The sequence below is a fragment of the Dermacentor andersoni genome, chromosome 3 (genome assembly GCF_023375885.2).
Source record: "Dermacentor andersoni chromosome 3, qqDerAnde1_hic_scaffold, whole genome shotgun sequence".
Taxonomy (NCBI): domain Eukaryota; kingdom Metazoa; phylum Arthropoda; class Arachnida; order Ixodida; family Ixodidae; genus Dermacentor; species Dermacentor andersoni.
The window spans coordinates 128631628-128654080 of NC_092816.1; the positions used below are offsets into that span (position 1 = coordinate 128631628).

The window sequence follows — 22453 nt, forward strand, 5'->3', positions numbered from 1 at the left end:
TATTTGTAGCGACTAAATTTTATGATTATGGGCTTCGGTCTCACAGACTCACCTTGGTTGCAAACGTTCCCTTACAGTGAGGCTGAGGACTCCCCATACAGCATTTGAAAGGACTGGCATCGCGCAAGATTTCAAAGCCAAATATATCGAATGCCCCTCGCTTTAGGGTAAACATTCAGCACAACCAGCCAGAAAAGTAATTCATATTAAAATATTTCATGTGTCGTTACATTTCGTGGCATTTTCAAATTGTGGAACTCCCTTAAATAGGGCCCTTCAACATAAAGAATTTTACGTCACCTTCATTTTGTCAGATGACTAGTGAATGTCTTGTGACCAGCGCCTGACGAGCCGTTGCTCCTTTCTGGCGTGTGCGAGCTGGCACCATTGGGAACCATTGCGTATTTTTTCGCTGCAACAATAACTACGGAAAGTGGAAATTTTGGTGGCGCAGACGTGCTATAAAGGTGTAGTTGTGAACATTTCGGCTGTATTCATTTTGAGTCGACTAATAGCAGCAGCGTCTGTGATCTAGCACCATGCATGAGGATAAACAAGAACATTTTCACCGACTATACACTTCATGAGAAGTTGTTGCAGATTTTGTCTGGCTGCCCTCAGTTTTGTTGAATCTGGAACAAACTCATTGATTGATTGATTGATTGATTGATTGATTGATTGATTGATTGATTGATTGATTGATTGATTGATTGATTGATTGATTTAGAACAATGCTCATGTATACGGCCAACTGAGTGCAACTACAAAACAACTTCGATGCAATCTTCAACATGGGTGCGTCAGCCGCCGGCTTGTATCGTTTTCAATCATGGCAAATCCACTATGCGAACTTCCCGTTGGCCCTTCTGCATGAGTGGCATGGCGTGGCTCAAAGCAGAGAATAATCGAATTGCTAAACAAAAATCAAACACATCACCGGCTCTGTGCCATTCTTATGAGCGCCGCATAAAAATAATGCGATGACTCTTTGCGGAGACTCAATTTTCCGCAAACTGGGAGACTGCGTCCGAGAGAATGGGCCGAACAAGACTTTAGAACAGTTGACTTTGTTCAGTTTGACGTTAAAGACACGTTGTTAATACTATCTAAAATGTCTTTATACGGCGGCAAAAAGATAATTTATGCAACAAACTAGTCGCCCAATGTAATGGGAAATAATATTTTGAGCGCTTATCGAAGAAAACAGCAGAACGCCATCCACGCTGTTACAATCGTCTCGTATTTTCACTGAACTACTCATTGCCTAGGTGAACTAGCGAGTGAATTTGGTAATATTAAGTGCGATCGTCAAATGAATGTTCATAAATACATAACAAATATCCCTGGTCGGCTAGAATTTCAAGTGTGCTCACCCGCACGCACTGGGTGCTTTGTTTGACTCAATTGTGAAGACACCTCCAGTCCCATCAAGTTAAATCTATCAGAGCAGCTTACAAAATGATTTAGTCGTTGTCACGTCATCCTACACAGACCACGCCTGCCCAAAAACACCTACCAGCAACTGCATTGCTGATATAAACACAAACAATTTGCCAACCACAGCATGGCGGCGAAATCAGACAGCTTTATAGCAGGCGCCACTGCGTACTCCAAGGCTGTACACTCAACAACATGTGCCTATACGTTGGGAAAATTCCAGTCACATAAATTTTGAAAGCATCGGTCTTACTGTTGCTAAACCTAGGGCTTTATTCACAAAACACCGCAAAATAACAAAGTTGTTCGTAAGAACTAGCGCTTACGAACGCTGAAAGCACATAATTTCAGCCTATGCGCCCCAGTCACGATATCTTTCTAAATATGCAATTTAAGAATTTCCACCCTGAATCAGAAGCGTAATTAACCCACCCACGGACAAGTGCTTCTCTTCTAGGGAACAGTTCGTGAAAAATGAGCACAATGCACTGTTTGGTCCCATGATTTCTTCAGTTTTATTTTCAGTGCTCTACGCATATCCGGCTGAGTTCATTCCCACCTAAGGACGATTTTCCTACCACTATCCAGCATAATTTTTCCGTTTTCGTTTTGCAAGATAGTCACTTGCTTTACTTTTGTTCGGAATTACTGAAGGGTTGACCAGAATCTGGAACGCTCGTCAATATGGTGCCGCAGAAGTTCCTCGAAATAAGGCATCTTGGCTGTCACACGGTCGTAGTAGGCCGCCACATTGGGATACTTTGCTCTGTCGAAGAGGTCCTTGAGCTGCAGAATACAATAAATTTAAAAAACAATATCACCCATGATGGTATTATAATTCAACATAATTAGTGTTTGCTGCCCTGCCGTTAACAAACCCACTTTCTATGAGCACAGTATCGATTGTTGCTCCATGGTAACAGAAATATATAGCAACATGGACAGTACGATGAGGAACAAAGGTAATAAAGTGACCGCAACATTTTTGTTTCTCTGTAGCTGGTGCTTAAACGTCTTCTTCTGTTTGCGTTTTAATATTGGTCATTCAATCATAGCGTGCGTGAGTGCACACAAACATACGGCAACGAAACAAACAAATAACGCAGTCTTACAGCTAGGAATTCTTACGCTACCTTCGACTGGTCGCTTCTCTTCATATAAAAGAATCCCTGCTCGGAGCCACTTTTGATCTAAAACGGTATTCCAGCACCTTGCTTAAATGTTAGTCCCGTTTAGAGAGCGGCGGAAGCCCCGGAAACGGTGATTGGAAGCATCATCTGCGGCAAGAGCTCACCCTCAGGCCCATTACATATGCGCGCATCATTTTTATTGATGGCATTCCTTCGTTTCCTCATATATACCAATCAATGTACACTTTACAAGTACCGTGGACTGACTGAGAAACACGGGGCAACCGTGCGTAAACTCTGATATGAAAAAATTAAAATGCATTTAATACGTGTAAAGAACGAAATGACTGCGCGTCCGTCGGTTGCGATTGCTCGATGCGATTTATTTATCAGAAACCCCTGTATCCTACACCGTCCGCGCGGCGACAGAGCGCTTCGCCTTCGTCTGATCTAATCAATGCGCACAACATTTATAGTGTCCAGCCTGCGATGAACAACAAGAACAGCAGGAATTGTCAGTGACAAGGTGACAGCATATGGCGGCGCGCCATGGCGCTCACATCTCAAAATCACAGTGCATCAGGATGGTTTACACGTGAAGCGATTAATATTGGGCTGGGCGCTCAGAAGAATGGTCAACTGATACAACGGGGCCTATATCGACCAGGTGAACCCGGCGCAGTACTTCATATTGTCCTGATACAACGTTATAAACAGACTATTGGAAGGCGTTACAATAAACGCACTGATTGACTTATTTGCCAGCATAAATTGCGTATGCGGTCGGGACAGAAAACGTTTTGCTAAGAAACCTTAGTAGACATGCACCTGGTGATACCGCTTAATGTTCAAAGATTGCGCCGAAAATGATGCCAATTATTCGTCGCGCGTGCCCACATTCCCACGCGAGACTCTGAGATTTTTTTTTATCCATGAGTGAGTCGAAGCCGTCAAAGCAGCCTACAGCAAGCACTCAAGTGCAGCCAAACGTATATAATCTCTGCAGCAGCTGGAGTGACCGGTTGCTGAGCAGAGAAAACGTTTTGCTTAATGTCAAAAATTCATGATCACGAATTAATATTGCGCGAATAAGAAACGTCCCTTAATGTTTACATTGCACTAGACGGACGTTATAGGTATCCGGTTGCCAATGCCCTAACAAATGTCAAATAGTTTTCGTAATATTTTGCGGACGTTCCTTTAGTGATCGGTGACGCCGCACTGCGCGTCGGAACAATTCTCTCGGAGCAGAAAACTCAACCCGTGAATTTTCACTGCACAATTCATACCGTTTTCTTCACTGACTAACGGCGCTTTTGTTGCCCTATGCCGGGTTATACATGACGCATGCAAATCAATCCACACCTTTATTAGTGAGCGGTGGTTCTCTAAAAACCGATTGTTCAAAAAATCGGCGTTACGTATCGAGCATTCGATGTGTTACCACAGTGAAGGTTTTTTTTTTTTTGCGTTTGGTCGGTTTCATGGGTAACCGGACTATGCAGACGTGGGTACAAACGCTGAGGAGGGAGAGAGAGGTGCGATGGTGAGAAGATGAGGGCAGAAGAGTGGAAGTATAGCTCGCCAACCGGTAGACGCAGTCGATGATGTCGTCAAGCCTAGGGGGCGTACTGTTTACAACGAGTACGTAAGCAGGTGGCATGATGCGCCGGTGCCCACTTGGATGCGGTGGTGCAGCAGACGTGAAAGATTCGCTTACAGCGGTTCCTACGGTGTGCGGGATCTGCGTAGCGTTTTTTGAGCTTTTCACGTGCGGTTGTACGAGATTCGTCGGAGCTTGACACGTCGACCCTGCCTGTCCTTCACTGAATCAATTCGCAGCGCTGTTTTCACTGGGAAGCATGTTATAAAAAGTTGCCATGGGGTCACGATCAAAAATTAGCTTTGTTTTTAAAATTAGGCCAAATAATGTATTAGGCCTAAACTAAACGTATTATTTTGTTTCATTCTAAAAAGAGTCATTCGGATATATGCAGTAGTTAAATTATGAAGTTTTAAATAAAAATTAATTTCTTGGTTTTGTGACAAGCGTGAAGTTGAAGTTATCAGCTGACTTGAGAGTTCAAATATAACCAATGGGTGTAACCTTTGTAGTTAGGCATCATTTAAGGAGCGTCATTTGACTATACGATAATATGGAGACCTTGAGTCCCCTGGGCCTTTAGGTTACATCACCCGCAACAAAGTTCGAAGCTCCGCTCCCTTGACGTGCTAGAGGCACAGCCACCTCCAAAGTGGTTGGCATGCACCAGGCGCAGAGGCGCGTGCTCATCGGTGCAATAATTGGACAGCGCGCGCCGCTCAGCACGCTCCACAGCTCTCGGACAGCGAATATGCCTCGACAAAAAAAGGTTAGCGTTGCTCCTGCGGCATGCGTCAGAACAACCGGGGATAGGCTGCGCTCCCCAAATCTAACGGAAGAAGCTCGAAAACGTGCAAATAAAGAGATACTATAAATGCTTCGCACCAGGATATGTTTCTGGCGTTATTCTTTTTTTATTCAGTGACTTAGAAACGCCACCCAATGGCTGCACGTGTTTTCTTATCAGGCTACTGCAGAAAGATAGAAAGCGAACTCTCTTGCCATATTGTTTCAATGAAACAATGAATGAACCTTCCATCAAACAAAAGCAGCAACAAAAATCGCTCGCACATAGATTCTTCTATAAGATATCAGAAAGCGCGGAAATAAGAACTTGATGCTTTAGATCTTGAAAGAGCTGGCAGAGCAAATGTCACAGACCGTTTTTTAGGGACTGTCTTGGGGAGGGGGTGGGGGAAACCATCTAAAAGCACGTCGCGAAGGCAACAAATTCTCATTGGACGTCAGACTCTGGAGTTTTGCAAGACGCGTAGCGCCACCTGCCGGTGCGAAGAGGCAGTAATTGAGTAGTGCGAAGCCCGACTCCCTTGCTGAGTTGCCTATGCAGCTAGCGACTGCGAAACAACGATTTAACTAGATTTTGGTCCATATTGCTAGTGTTTTGCGCATTTAACACCCAGACAGAGAGCTATGAATTTCTACGCTAGTCGGACGCGCCGCCGAACTACCATAAAGCGCTTGCCGGCTCACTTTTCAGACTGATGGCGGAAACGACGGCAACCGGGATAGCTCCGCTCGCTGCGAAGAAACGCCGCAATCGACGCTACTGTTGTGTTGTAAATTGCTATGAACGTGAAGGACGGAATAACAACGTTCAGTTTTACCTATTTCCATCGCCATCGTATGAAGGGGAAAGGCGAGAGCGCTGGATACGGGCCGTTCAACCTGTTAGGTAATCGGATTACTTGCATTCCCCACAACACAGCGGCTCGCATGAGAAAGTGCGACAATTTTGTTCTTCTGTAATTGTGTTGCGTAGCCCTGACGGAGGACCGTGGTAACCAAGCGAAAACTCAAGAATTTGCAGCCGCCACTTCGTTCGTGACAGAAAAAATAACGTTGCGAACCATCCTGCTTATGTGCTATTGATATCTCCACCTTTTAACAGACGTCCGCCTTCCGCTTGACTCAACAAGTGGAACAGAGAGATTTGGCAGGTCAGCTTAACCAAACATTTTGGTTCGTTTATGAATTCAAAATCCTGTTCTAGCGCATCGTTGTATCGCGAGCTCATTTCTACTTTCGGTATTTTGTATGTCCTGCGCCGATACAACAAGCACGCTTCGCAACGTGCTCAGCCTGCTCGACTGCGTTTTTCAAATGTGAGCAATAAAGTTGCTGTAGGAGCACTGGACGAGTAATTGCGAAGTAACGCACGTGTGCAAAAAAAAAATGTCGCGTTTATTTACATTTATTTGTGCGCGTTTGTTGCTCGAAGCGTCTGCGAAAAGTTCAAATTAAGGTACGAGCGATGTTGTAGCTCCTGCGAGAAAGAAAGATGCAGCGCGTAGGCACTGTAGGAAGCTTCCTTCGTTATGATCGCACGCTGTTTGCTGCCTTGGAAAACGTTTTCTGTTTGCTGCCCTGGAAAAGGCTATGAAAGGACTTACTCTCTGTAAATAATTGCGAGACAAAACATTACGATAAAATACATAAAAATGTAGGAGAGACTTGAGTCTTGTGTTCAAGACATATTAAATATGGACCGATTTGAAATGCTTAGATTTTTATGCTGATATGCCTATAGACAAACCTGATGCTCTCTGTACTTGCGAGTCGCAGCACGCCGAAATAACACTTGAGACTTTATTTTATATTGTACACGTACTTCGCCCGGCTGAGCTTCCTTTCCGAAGCGTGGATGGGCGGAAGAAGCTTTCCAGATCCTTGATATTTAGGAAACCGTGCCTCAACACAAACGAAAGAGAAGGGTCCATTGTGGCCTGTGCACCTTCGCTTGCGGACAGCTCTCCTTGCACTACTCAGTTCGCGCCAAGGCTCCGATGGGGGCGCTGGTGACGGGTTTTTCCGCAGCGCCGCCTGGGCAGAGTCTGAGGTCTATTGAGTCTTAATTTGTGGAGCCATCACTAGCCTAAAATGGGCCTATGATCAATTTGCGCGACATCGTATACTGCGTGTCTTTTGATTGGATGCACCGCGCAGGGAGCTTGTGTCTCTAGATAAAGGGCCAACTTTTCTGCATACGAGCTTTAACTATACGTTTCTCAGCAGTACCTAAATGTTGGACGCTTGAGACAGAGATAACAGTTTGTTTCCATTGAACTTTTCCTATGTACCAACCAACCTTACCTGCCTAAGACTCGCATAAGACAGCCTAGGCGTGAAAGGCATTGTTTTCTTCTTTTTATGGTAACCGCAAACTTCACAACAGAGAGTAAAGCGAAGTATTCAGGCAAATTGCAGGCGTGACCTAGCCACCAAACTAACAAATGGGCCTCAGCATACAAGCAACAATGCTGTACATAGGCGAAATGGTTGTTTTACCTGAGCGGAACGCACAGCAGACTGCTTACCGGAACAATGCAGGCTAGGAGAGAAATCAGGCGAATATCGGCGAGAGTCAGTTGATCGCACGCTACAAAAGTTGCTTTGTCGCCAATAACTTCCTGGAAAGCCTTCACGACACCTTCCTCAAATTCCTTGAAGCTCTCGGCACTTGGCTTCTTGTTGGTTCTGAATGATGGTATCTATATAACAAAAGGAAAGAAAGACAGAAAGCAATAACCTTCTTGAGAAAAAAAAGAGCTTTCGCAATTGTGGGTACGTAAGTTCAATGGCAATGTATTGGACATGGTATTCAACGTCCCTGAATCTCGTCCAATATTACTTTTTAAATGCTGTCGCCATGTCATATACACAACAGTCTACGATGAAATGGGATATAATAAATGTTATTTAGCATAACCATATCAAAGAAACAGCAAATCGCCATTCTCTGGAGCTAGGTGCTCAACTGTAAGGGCGGCTTCATAAATGTATGGTCCACAACCCCTGATATCGGTAGAAAGCCACTATGTAGTACATGCTGTTTTGTAAAGTCTCTGCAGAAACAAGTCCACCTGGTATTGTCCTCAACTTACCTGTGAATGATGCAGCATGTGCGAATGCTAAGTCAAACGCAGAACTACAATCGGAAAGGAGAGTTTCTACTTAGTTTTTTTTACCCTTTAGGTGCCTCTTAATGAGAACGACCGAAAATTCTTGAATACAGCCATTTCTCGGAAATTCGCAGCCGAAATAGTTACATAAATAGTATCCTGCTTTCCATCAAAGGTGTGCAGCGAAGAAACCAAAATTTCCAAGCAACTTCTAGTCTCAGGATCCTTACTGAACTTCTTGAGAATTTACCCTCTGCAGGTTCCCCATTCTATTGTTCAACAGTAATGATAAAACAAAAACACATCCTAACTAGCTAGTTACATTTGGTATTTCTTGGGCATGCGGTGTTTTCTTAACCGAGTAGATTTAACTTAATAACGGCATGTGGATCTAAATTTAGGTACTACGTAACGTAAAATCTAGGCGACAACTCAGTCCCACAACTGTCTAGGCATGCGAAAGCATACTTAGATTGTGTTGTTCCAAGAGTTGCGTGCACGTGTGTTACAGATGCCCTTGCACACTTTCCTTTATAAAGGTAGCGCTTTATATACCTCGTATCTCTTTACAAAGTTATAATTTCGTGCACACTGCGATGGTGCCCGCGTACGCCCAACACACTACGATTTGTCTGTTAAATCTCCCAAGAGTGGGTGCAGTCAGCATCTAATGCTGAAAAGAAATGCGTGAGTGGTGGTGCGATCGAACGTCCTTATTATAGCACAGCAGCTCAGTGTGCTAACCGTTAGGTCACAATATCACCCACGTTTCTCGCGTGGCAAAGTTGCTCTTTGAACGTCTGCCCGTGCGCTAAGTGTCCTGTCGTCTTTCATGTCCCTGTCAATCCAGCGCTATGACTTCGGTTGATGCTGCGTGTCAGTTTCTCGCATTCATTCCTCGTGGCATCTATGCGCTTTGCGAAGGTGCGTTTTATAGCACAGCTTTGGGGATCGGCCTGCGTTTTGCAAAAATGCACGATTTTGGAGATCCGGCAATGCTTTTAGGCCAGACGGCGATACCTTCAGAACGAGGGAAATCCGCGTGTCTTACTGTTAGTGTTTTTGCGCAGCTTCGTGTCACCAACAGAAAATAAGTCTTTCTTCAGCTGCGCAGTGTTCTATATGCCTTCAAATACCACCGTTTTCCGCTTCCTGGTTCACTAGGCTTACTAATTTAACTAGAGCTGTGCACGGGCTCGGGCCGGCCCGAAAATCCGGACCCGGGCCGGCCCCCGGGCAGGGCTCGGGCCATTTGGAGATTCTCTTACTCGGGCTTGGGCCGGGCCCGGGCCAGGCTTTCTATGTCTAGGACGGACCGGTCGGGCTCCCCGATCTCGACTGTGCGATCACTACGGACATGTGGACAGACGATTTCCGGAAAGTGGCGTACACGACGTCTACGGCGCATTACATTGACAGTGAGTGGCGTCTGCACTGCACTCCCACGTTCTTTTTGCATGCAATTTTCCTCATGAACGCAAGACTGGGGAAAACATTCGAAAATTGTTGCAACGGTGTTTCGCTAAACTGTGGATCGACAGCGACTCTCTACAGAAGGCTACGTTTGTAACTGACCAGGGTGCACATATCCAGTGCGCCCTCCAGCCCTACAGCAGAATGAACTGCTGCGCGCATCTCCAGAATACTTTTCTTCGGAATACATTCTTTGAAGATTTTATTGCATCTGAAGCCCCGTCTGTCTGCGAGACGCTGGAAAATGTCAAATTCTTGAAACAAAGTGGCCTAGCTAGCCAAATCACTCATACCGTCTGCCTGGAGGTTCCACGAAGTAGAACTCAAAACATTCTATGCTAAAATCTGTATTTGACCAAACTGCAGAAATGGAAGTACTTCTTCTAGAGGAACTCTTCTATGATGGGCAATGTGGATAAAATAATTTTGAAAGACCTAATTGCATTTTTGGAGGCGTTTTCCGAAGCAACGATCACTTTGGAGGCCGACAAAAGACCAACGTTACCTCAAGCCCTATTGCACTTTGCAAAATTTGAAAGGATTCTTCGTGGCCAAGCCGAACGATCAAAGACCACCGAAATGGCGAAGCTGCAGCAGCGTGCCCACTACTTTCTACGCACGAAAGTCATCCTGACCATGGAGCACGAGATGGCCACAATGTTGTGCCCGCAATTTCAACACCTTCGGATGATTTCCGCCGAAGAGTGAGAGGAGGTATACGATCGCGTAAGAGAGCTTCTCGCGTCGATACACGGGAGTACCCGTGCACTCTGCAATAACAACGTCCCGCAACAAAGCTATGCATGGACTCCTTCAGCGAGTGGAGCGACGCAGCCAGCAACCAGACTGCTAAACAAGGCGAGCTGACCGATTACTTGGCCGCAGAATTGACACCGTGCTCGGAATTTGAACTAGTGCCGTTTTGGAAAAGCAAGGAAGCCACGTACCCAAAACTTGCTCTTTTGGCTAAGAGGCTATGCGCCATTCCGGCCGCCTGTTGAAGCAGTGAACGAGACTTCAGTGCTGCCGGATTCATAATGCAGGAGCGCCGCACTTGCCTTAACCATTCATCAATGGACAACTTGTTTTTGCACAATGGCTTAGAATAACAATTCTGTGCTCGCGCTGATTCTGAATATATTCACGATTTTGTCATGTGGAATGCAAGAGTTCAACATTCTAAGGTCATTTAAATAAACTGATTTCTCTGATATTGTTTCTTTTTGTGTCGGCGTCGCCTTATTGCAGGTCGGGCCGGGCATGGGCCGGGCCTTAACCCAGCCTAAATCAAAGGCGGGCCCGGCCGGGCGAACTCAGGCTTCGTTCGCGTCGGGCCGGACCGGGCTGTCTGGGGCAGTGTAGGGCCCGGGCCAGGCGCGGGCTCAGAATTGCGGGCCGTGCAAAGCTCTAAATTCAACTGCGGCTTAGGAAATTGAAGGAGAAGCTTAAGGGGGAGGTTGCTCCCGGGCTCTTAACACCGCACTTCATTTCATAAATAAATAATGAAATAAATAAATTATGAAATTATGAAAATGCATTTCCAAACACTACGCGAATAACTGCTTGCCGACAAGTTCTGACTCGCTTGCCGAAAACAGTTCCCAAGTTCCGGCTTTCACGGATCGACGTGTTCAAGTACGTGCACGATTCCATCACTGAAATTAAAACCGTCGTGGCCTGCATTTTTCAACAGTAGAGTCATCATCATCAGCCTGGTTACGCCCACTGCAGGGCAAAGGCCTCTCCCATACTTCTCCAACAACCCGGTTGATGTACTAATTGTGGCCATGTCGTCCCTGCAAACTTCTTAATCTCATCCGCCCACCTAACTTTCTCCCGCCCCCTGCTATGCTTCCCTTTCCTCGGAATCCAGTCCGTAACCCTTAATGACCATCGGTTATCTTCCTTCCTCATTACATGTCCTGCCCATGCCCATTTCTTGTTCTTGATTTCAACTAAGATGTCATTAACTCGCGATTGTTCCCTCACCCAATCTGCTCTTTTCTTATCCTTTAACGTTGCACCCATCATTCTTCTTTCCATAACTCGTTGCGTCGTCCTCAATTTAAGTAGAACCGTTTTCGTAAGCCTCCAGGTTTCTGCGCCATATATGAGTACTGGTAACACACAGCTGTTGTACACTTTTCTTTTGAGGGTTAATGGCAACCTGCTGTTCATGATCTGAGAATTCCTGCCAAACACACCCCATTTCATTCTTATTCTTCTGATTATTTCTGTCTCATGATCCGGATCCGCCGTCACTACCTGCCCTAAGTAGATATATCCCCTTACCACTTCCAGTGCCTCGCTACCTACTGTAAATTGTTGTTCTCTTCCGAGACAGGTAAACATTAGTTTTCTGCAGACTAATTTTTACACCGCTCTTCTGCGTTGCCTCTCCAGGTCACTGAGCACGCATTGCAATTGGTCCCGTGAGTTACTAAGCAAGGCAATATCATCAGCGAATCGCTAGTTACTAAGGTATTCTCCATCAACTTTTATGCCCAATTCTTCCCAATCCAGGTCTCTGAATACCTCCTGTAAACACGCTGTGAATAGCATTGGAGATATCGTATCTTCCTGCCTGACGGCTTTCTTTATTGGGATTTTGTTGCTTTCTTTATGGAGAACTACGGTGGCTGTGGAGCCGCTATAGATATCTTTGAGAATTTTTACATACGGCTCGTCTACTCCCTTTTTCCGTAATGCCTCCATGACTGCTGAGGTTTCGACTGAATCAAACGCTTTCTCGTAATCAATGAAAGCTATATATAAGGGTTGGTTATATTCCGCACATTTCTCTATCACCTGATTGATAGTGTGAATATGGTCTATTGTTGAGTAGCCTTTACGGAATCCTGCCTGGTCCTTTGGTTGACGGAAGTCTAAGGTGTTCCTGATTCTATTTGCAATTACCTTAGTAAATACTTTGTAGGCAACGGACAGTAAACTGATCGGTGTATAATTTTTCAAATCTTTGGCGTCCCCATTCTTATGGATTACGATTATGTTAGCGTTCTTTCAAGATTCCGGTACGCTCGAGGTCATGAGGCATTGCGTATACAGGGTGGCCAGTTTCTCTAGAACAATCTGGCCACCATCCTTCAACAAATATGCTGTTACCTGATCCTCCCCAGCTGCCTTCCCCCTTTGCATAGCTCTAAGGCTTGATTTACTTCTTCCGTCGTTACCTGTGGGATATCGTATTTCTCTAGACCAGTCTCTCTTCCATTATCGTCGTGGGTGCCACTGGTACTGTATAAATCTCCATAGAACTCCTCAGCCACTTGAACTATCTCATCAATATTAGTAGTGATATTGCCGGCTTTGTCTTTTAACGCATACATCAGATTCTTGCCAATTCCTAGTTTCTTCTTCATTGCTTTTAGCCTTCCTACGTTCCTGAGAGCATGTTCAATTCTATTCCTAATATATTTCCTCTACCAGTAGAGTACTATTTTCTGTAATGGAGCGGTACAACGTAACAACTGCGATGCTAGCAGGCATTGTCTGCCAATGTTCCCCGAGCTTGTACTTCTGAAATTTACTTATTCAACCTTCTTTTTTTTTTCACGGCAACTAAAAAATCCCCATGTCCACTTCTAGGGACTACTAATCCGTATACCTTTTCGCAGCATGTAAGGGCGTTTTCCATAATACTTCCTGCGGTGCGTCGCCAGGTAAAAGAGACATGCCATTCTGCTTTAGGAAATCTATTATAACAGGCGTTTTTCTTTCTGGCCATGCGGATACTACGACGAATATTGCATTTGGTGGATCACGCTGAACTATGAGAGCACTCCTGCGCATTCTTTATCTTTCCTTGCGTTAATATCATGAATGGGCAAATGGAAGTGGAGCACTCATATTGGCAGATGTCCTCAGATTAACGCCTACTTTTAAAACGAAGCTCTCCCTGTCAGCACCCCGGTGTCTAGCATGGCTCGAGAGCCTCTGACCTGTTTCTCGAGTAATAAATATGAGAGCGAGGCTCCGTAAAACTGGCTACATAGCATGGCAGGTTCATCAACAAAGAAGTGCCAGTGAGCTCACCCATGTATTGCCTATTAAAAGAAAAAAAAATGTCGCAGTTTTGCCCGAAAGGCAGAAGCTGTCGAAATGCTGGAGGGAGGAATCGCGGCAGCAGCAGCGTTCAAAGTGTTCGTCGTTCATATCTCGCTTCAACTCGAACGAAACGTCTAAAGCACAGCGCCTACGAAGCTACCGGCACTTAGCGCAATCTGCAAGCATTGCAGATTGCTTCGAATATGTGGCCTGCGCGGGCGCGCACTTTGGCCACATCGCAGATCGCTTTCAATATACGGCGCCCACATGGCCGCGCCGTAAGTAGCAGCCACTTAGGAAGAACGCTCTCCCTCCTCCCTCGCCTCGCCTCCGTGCCTCGTGCGCGAGAGGAGAAAGCTTGCTTCCGGCCCGCCTTCTTTTTTCGTACACGCAAGAGTGAGCCGCGTTCGCCGCTCACCCTTGCGCGCCTCCACTCGCACGTGCAGCATACGGCAAGCGGCGACGAATTTATCGCCTTGGACTTAATACGTACCTTTACGGCGAAGCCGGCACCGACGGAAGAAATGTGTCTTGAGTGTCCATATAATTTCTATAGCAATAGAAATTATAGCAGACTAAAATTTATTAATTATTGCTAACTATAGCAGTTTCAAGCCAACTTACTACTCGCTGTGAGCCACCCCCTTATGTATCCTTCTTCCATGAACCTCGTCCACCCCTACTTGGATCACTCAGCATGGGAAACTATGTACGTAACAAGCTTGAATACACCTCGTTGAAGTCAATTTAGATTACTCAGTATGTTCGGCTTTTCATTATAATCTCCTTACCCCAAATTTCGGTCATTTGACATGTACTTCTCGGTCTGTGCCACAAGGTATAAGGCACTCTCCAGCAAACATGTTTCAGACAAACTTGGGACATTGGATGTGCGTCAACCGGTGTGCGCGCTCTTGAAAGGACGTCGTTTACGCCTACTTGTATCACAAGCTATGCGTAACTGGGTATGCGCTCTTCAGTGAACCCAGTGATCACTGGCAAATGTGCCACTGGGTACAGTGCTCTTCAATGAAGAAAGATTACATAAATGTCTTCGGTCGTAGGTAAAGTAGAGGCGGTGTCGCAAGTACTGAGACAATATTGCTTAAATATGTATTCACACGCGCATCGTGGGGACGCTGCGCCGTCTCGTGGCAGCGCTAGATTACACAGCGTGTTAAGAGAGAAGCGCAAAAAAGTAATCCCGGCTGCATACACACCCTACACACGGTGCGTTTTCGCGGTTGCGATGCCGTGTGTCGATACATTCATGCAATGTCAATCACAGTAACGCCAACATTCACTGTGAAATGGTTTCTGGTAATTTTTTTTCAAAGCTGCTAGCACTGTTTGGGAACTGCAACTAGTGTGCGGCATGTTTCATATCCATAGCAATTATATGGACACTCCATATGCACTTCCGCTGTCTTCGTCGCCATCATGTTCCACGTGAAGTCCAAGTGCGATAACACCGTTCTACTCCAGCGGCAGCTGCGCATGGTGCGGCTGAGCGCAGCACCACGGGACCTATCTTGAAAGCGATGTGCGATGAGCACAGGATCTAGGTACAACGAGGGCTGATAGCTTCGTGTGTGCTGTGTTCTGGTCACTTATTTCACGTTGAAGCGAGGTACAACACGAAGGTCAATTCACTCGCTGCTGCTGCCACTCTTCCTGACTCCATGATTTTTGACAGCGGGTGTCAGCGCTCATCGAGTGAGAGGTGTTTATGTTTGCCTCTGTGCACAGGACACCATACTTGTTAAGTTACTTAGTAAGCGGATGTTTGCGAGTAAATACGGCGGATAAAATTACTATCCTTACTTCTTATAGCTGCCTACTAATTTGCTATCGTAATCGATGCTTCGCCTTTCAGGCAAAACTGCGACTTTTACATTCTATCCTCTTTCGCATAACCAGTAAGAAAGTTGTACACCGGGCTGCACCACTAGGTGTGTGCTGGTTACTGTCCAGCCATGCGGACAATAGTGGTCATATGGTTTATTCTTGAGAAGACGACCTGCTGCTGACTGCTGTCTAACCTACTAAGGAATTTGGTTTACTAGGTGTATTCCGCTGGGTGTGTGCCCAAACAGACGGATAGAAGGCCTTGCTACGCAGTTTCAGCTGCGATGAATTGATAAAAACAACATACACTGTTTTGTGGCATCATTCAGCATTGTGACTGGCATCGAGATGGTCACTTCGTGCATCTGATGATGTGCCCGAAAGGTGGCGTGATTCATGGATGGCAGGGGGATACAATAATAGTAATCAATAATTACAATAATCATCATAACATACAAAATTTACAATAACATTTTATACATACATCACAAGAAAGATTGCTAATCGAATTACCATCGCCAATTATCTTTAAAGCATGTAGGCGCCGTCAATGTTCTGTATTCAATTCTTTATTCTGCTCTAATATATTCGGTGTGCGCAAAGAGGGAAACATTGAGGCGATCGCGGTTGCTAGCACTCAATAGAAGTCGTTGTTTGATGCCTTATGACACGCCAATTATTTCTTACACTGCACAAACGGTCTCATCATACGTGCTTGGAATAACAAAACCACGAGGAAGCGAAATGAATAACTGACCCGGCGAAACATGCTATGGAACGACTTTAGAACCGCCCTTCACAGATGCAGATTCCCCAACAGCATGAAATTTTTAATCTATCTGGCACCCTGCAGATGAAAGAAAAATTTATTCGAGACTTTGGACTCAACAAGATGAGTATAGCGCACAGTGCCAGGCAAAATTTCAGCAATAAGACTCACCGAGAATGCTGAGAACTTTGGCTGAATGTGCGTCGATACAACAGAAAGGACTTGGTCTACGCGTGCCCGTTTCTGCACATCTTTGGGGTAGAGCTCCGAGGTAGGCGCGTATTTGTTCACCAGGTAGTAAGCGATGGCAGAGCTGCAATTGATACGAGGTGGGGGCATAGCTAATAAATTACAACTTTATGTGTGTTTCTTTTACCATAATGATTAAGCCACTTAAGCTTTAGGCCAGCGCTCAAACATGACCTTATGAAGGGAGCTGCTTGCAAGTGTTGTGTTTAGTTTAACTCTGCGCAACTTTATGGTGACCTAAACAAGTAAATGGCACTTTGCCTGCTGGTATTCCATTCTACAAAAAGTAACCTTGCCACAAAGCACAAGCAGTTCAAAAGTTTGATTCTTAATATACTTTTGTGCAAATGAGAAGTAATTGATCGAGGCTGGTCTATTGGCGATAATCAGGTTTATGGCTCCTTCCAAATGCGCTTGCGTGACTGCTTTTCTGATCAGCCCTCACAGATACAACTGCACGAGTCCCAGAACAGTCTTCCATCTAGGAACAGTACGAAGGGAATTCACGAGATAGAACAGAAGAGCATAGAATAGCACTCTCGCACGCTAGGCCCACATACGTCCTCTTCCATAGCTTCCCACGAGTGCGCTCAGTTCATCTCCGTATCATTATACGTTCCCTTGCATAAGAACTCACAGCATGTGTGGGTCTTGTCCAGCTTACCTTTCGTAAAGAATGAATCCGGAGTCGTTTATAGTCGGGACCTTCTGAAATGGGTTCACCTAGAGCAGAGAGGAAAACTATTTAGTGTACACAGTTATACGGTATCATTTAGGAATCAGTGTTTACAATTAAAGGGAGCTTGGCGAGTTCGTAACGGCAAACAAGCTTAAGAATACGCACGTCTGTACACCTTTTGCGGTATGCTCGAAACATGAACTCAAACATTGTGCCGGGTTTTGAGGTTAAAGTGGGCACGTGCCCTAATTGCAATAGCATTCTTTGCCTAATTCAGGTGTTCTGAATCTATCTATCTATCTATCTATCTATCTATCTATCTATCTATCTATCTATCTATCTATCTATCTATCTATCTATCTATCTATCTATCTATCTATCTATCTATCTATCTACTTACGCCGACCCACATAGTCAAAGTTGTTTACCAGCTTGGGTGACTAAGCCTGTGCTCGTGGTAGTGATGCCATCGTGGTTCTTCCATCATTCTAATTTCAGTTTAGTCATCTGACTGCTGCCATCGTTCTCACTCCTTCTACGCCAAACCAATTCTCCAAGTTGTCTAATAGCTTGCGCCACAATGCATGTGTTTGTGGTCATCACGTCATTGTTGCGCTGTATCGTCCTCATTCCAGCTCTGTTATTTTGCTCTTGTCCTGCCATTGTCATCATGCCATCGTCGTCATACACTACTCGTCACGCCATCATCATCCCATTGTCCGCTTACCGTTGTTAGGCCATCGTCGTTTTTGCGCCATCATCAGACAGCCGACCTGATGCATTCATTGTCCCACATTCGTCTTGATGCGGCCGTAGTTGTTGCACAATACTTAAACTTCATCATCCGACTGTCGCCATGACGACGTCGTCATGCCATCGGCCTCACGCTGTCGTCATTATGCAGACTTTATGAGAAAATCGTCAGGCCATCATCATCATAGAATCGTCGTCATCACATTGTTATCACACCGTTGTTATGTCATGGTCGCCATTGCGGCGGCGTCGTACAGTCGTCTTTATGCAGTCATCGTCATAGCATCGTCGTGATGCCGTTATGGTTGTTCTATCGTCATCATTCCTCGACACGCAATCATCGCCACCCACCCGTCAGCGTTCCATCGTGCTCACGCCCTCGTCGTCAAGCTGTCGTCTTATAACAACATAATTTCAGGATCGTCATCTCATTATCGTCATGCCGTTGTCGTCATGCCATCGTCGTCATACAACATTTGCTTTTCCATGTGCGTCATTCCTGCTTCATCATTTCATCGTCGGCACTGCATCGTCCTTATGCAATCGTGCTCATGGTGACCTTGGCAAGCAAGTGATGTAGCAAGGTAGGCCACTTCCAGAGGAAGTGCAAATCGCATGCAGCCGAAGCAAAAGGAAGTCTCAGAATTACCACTACACATTTCAAATAAACGTGACTTCAGCAGCACGCAGTGTGGCTGCATTGCTTGAATTCTAATCGCATTACCGATGACAGCCATAGTGAGATGGGTTCTGCCGGAATTTTTTTAGCATGACAGCTGATTTATGATACCAGTCGCCCTTGTTTGCCTTGCTTCTTCTAAAGCGAAGCTTTTCTTTGAAAACCAAGGTGGATCTAGTTTCCGTGGCTCAAGCCTGACTTTTTGTTCTCATACATAATAGCCCAATCAAACACAGCGAAGCACGCGTGATGCTGGGTTGCTTGCAGGACTACCAGATGGTGCTCTCCTCCGCGCATTTGCGGCTGCACGGTAATGAGGAAGTAAACGTTTCTTGCCTATAGAATTGATTCGGATTGCGCTACGGACATGTGCATATGCTGCCTCCGAAAATCGATGTGTTCAAGGCATCCGCCGTACTCGCTACTACGATGGACGGCGTAATTTCCATGCAGTTATTCTTCTATGCCAACAGATGTGAAAAGAGCAAAACAAGTGCGCCTTTGTTCTAAGCTGCCATATTTCCCTTGACGACCCAACTCGGGAAAATGACCTACATTGTTGGACTTCATATTAGGCACATTAGGAGTAATATATCAAGTTTGAGGGAACGGAATTCGGACAACATTGAGTGCACAAATTTCTGTTCAGAAATACGCTCAAAAATGCATGTACGTGGGTACAACTTTTCATATGAAGCTATAGTATGCAGTGAGAAAAACATATGGGTTTACGCTAAGATTCCTAAATTCAGCCAGCCAAAGATCGCGCGTCTGAATCACAATGAAAATTGCTCCGTATCTCAATTTGTTCGTATGACGCCGAGTTGGATATCTTGGTTCTCGTTGCTGACAAATACAGCAAAAAAAATGAAAAGACAGGTAAATGAGCCTTATTTCTCGACGGCTCCATGTGGCTTCACGTATTATGCAACGCTTACGTATTGATCATGCATTTGTTGCAGCCCAAAGGAATATAAGAACAAAATGACTGCACAAGAGAAAAGAGCAGGCATGAATTCGGGGCACGCAAGAGACCGCAATTTCCAAAAATTCATGTCGAGCAAGAATTCCAGTTTTCCATCAATGAGCAGATCACATAATTTTCTCACAATTATTCTATACTATTTCGCATAATTCTTGGCATTTATCATCATATAAAGATCATTATTTCAAAGGAACCTCTACATACCTTGGTGAACTCTGGTGCCTCGTGTTCTCGCTTCAGAAAGTCAAGTTCTTTAAGGGTAAACTCAACGCCAATGTGTTTGGCAACCATTTGCACGAATGTGCAAGGCGCGCTGCCCTGAAACAGATACAATTCTACCGGCATATTGGGCTGCTAGACTTTTACACTACACTACGGACTCACTCCTCTGAGCTAATAGAACGAAATCAGCGATGTGTCTGCCTTCAAAGTACAGTTTACTAGCCGCACAGCTGCCCTCTAGAAGCGACGTGCAGCAATGACTCTTCGCCACGTGTGTCATTTCACAATGGTTCCTACTACACGTACGTTTCCACATGTGACATTATAGAAAGCACGCGCCAGGTGTTTTGCTGTATTTTTAACTTGTACTTTATACTTTAGTTAACTTTGCACATTTGCAGTGAGCTCATTGCACCGCCTGTTTCATCTACAGCTGTTTGAGGAACCAATGGCTTTATAGGGAGGGTTTCATTTTTTTAATGTTTCCCCGTTACGTCGATGTCACTAAGAACGCGACATGACTGCCGCTCGCCAGAAAACCGTCCTAAATAATTGAATCGCCCCTGCACCATATCCCTACATGCTGTAAGATTTCAAATTGCCGTACAGTGCTTCAGTTTTTAACGGACTGCTTTGATGACTAAGGCTGCAACATACCGCCAGGCACTGGCTGATTCAGAGGCAGATGTACGCCGCCACCTACTCTTCCTCCTGGCCTCACTGCGGCAGCCTTACATGCCACGTGTTCTTCGTATGTGTGTTGCACAAAGAAAAGTTGTGTGCTTACAAACTGAGCATGCGCTGAGCCCCCTCACGTCGTATTGTTTACGCTGCCTTGAATATGGCCCTTCTGACTGGTCCCATTTCTACCTGGCATTGCGCTGAGGCTGCGTAATACCGCAATTTAGGTATCACTGTGACTTCTCACAGTGAATATATGTAAAGCTTTACTTCGGTTGTCTTCCATCTGAAACTATGAGGGTATAAAAATTTTCACGTATGTCAAGAAGTTCCTTTCTGGATGCTGCTCAAGACTATGAGAGAAGTGAGAATGTAGTATATTATTTTTTACTCAAATTATGCTTCGCAAATCAAGAATAACCTAAAGAGCAGCATCTACGTGACACTTGGAAATAGCAAATTCGCCTTTATTCGCACTTCTCTCACTTCCCCAAATAAAGCGTTTATCAAGAATGGCCAGTACTCCAGGTCGCATACTTTAAATTGAAGTAATTCCGACAGCAGTGAACAAAACTGTGTGGCATTCATCAACTTAAATATTTTGATTTGCCCTTCTCGCCAACATAAATTTAAACAAAACTATCTGCTGAATCTGTGAAGAAAGCATTAAAACCATCTACCAAGTAGTTAGATCTAACAGCTTACTAATTCCTTGTGGTTCCTACTTAAGAATACTGTTTTGGTCACATCGCTGTGCAGCTAATATATAAATCCGAAACTTGCGCAGGAGAAAGTCATTAGATTTATCAGAGTGGTATGGTTGACTTCAAACCTTTATTGAATGGCGGCATTTTAGTACACATGAGGGCGCGTAAAACACATGTGGTAAATGATAATTACACTGCGTAGAATGCTGCTTCAGCAAAGGCGTTTATGCCGTTTGTATCCTTGTTTGCACCTAGAAAACAGAGGACTGAACTTCAAGAATAATTTATTTCAGACATTTGTCTGTAATCTAGTGGTTTTTTTCTTTAACAATCCAAATACGAAATCATTTTGCATAATATATACACTCTATGAATCGCATTTCAATTATTTTCTTATTAAGTCATGATCAATTGTTTGAGTCCCAGAATTGCTATGCTTAACGGCGGACTCTGAGGACACTGGACGATGAGAAATAAAATGAAGTGGATGCAAAGGACTATTTACATTTTTCTGACCAAGAAGGTAATCTGAGGACGCTCCCACGTTCTCGTTTTTTGAAGATGCTTAATTCCGTGGAATATCCCAGGTTCAGTGGTTCATTGCGTGTTTGCGTATATGTTTCAGATTTATTTTATTTCTTTCATTTGTACCATACTGCGGACTCATTGTCCAAGCAAGGCTGTTGATACAAATGCCAAAAAGTACAAAAGAAACAGCAATGAAAGAAAAGCAACAATAACACAAACTATCAGACTCTGGTGGAAGATGCGCCGTACTTAAGAAGTACCAATTGCTTTAGAATTGTTTTAAGGACATGTGATGGCTAACGGAGATAGCAAACATATTACCAATGGCAAAAAGCAAATGACTAATGGCTCTCTACACTAAGCAGCTTCGTCAATTCAGCTCGTGGCTACTGTCCAACATGTATAACGTTTATCTTTGAGTGCTTTTTTCTATGTGTGAAGCAAAAAACAAATTAAATAATCGACATGCTAGTGAATTTTCCCTGTATTATTAGGTGAGTTCCGACAGCAGCACTGATAATAGTAACTGCGCGAACGAAACAACGACAGAGTGAAGGGACACAGGATGAGCGCTGACTAATAACAAAGTTTACTGAAACACACACATAAAGGAATATAAGCGACATGGGCGATCACATGCTAAATCGAGGGTACGCACAACAAGGCCACGGGAATACAGCGCATCTGTTGACGTATGGAGCTATCTAGGTAAGTCAATTTCTGCT

The 22453-nt window shown here is 44.8% G+C and overlaps 1 protein-coding gene across 1 annotated transcript; it reads right to left on the minus strand.

Moving 5' to 3' along the window:
• Nucleotides 1-1923: 1923 nt before the first annotated feature.
• LOC126525321 (glutathione S-transferase 1-like) lies at nt 1924-19972 on the minus strand. The gene is made up of 5 exons (XM_050173331.3): nt 19795-19972; nt 17159-17217; nt 16417-16558; nt 7506-7679; nt 1924-2223 (listed from the first exon to the last, which is right to left on the minus strand). The coding sequence occupies exons 1-5, from the start codon at nt 19933-19935 to the stop codon at nt 2083-2085; spliced, it is 657 nt and encodes a 218-aa protein (XP_050029288.2). The 5' UTR covers nt 19936-19972; the 3' UTR covers nt 1924-2082.
• Nucleotides 19973-22453: the final 2481 nt, after the last annotated feature.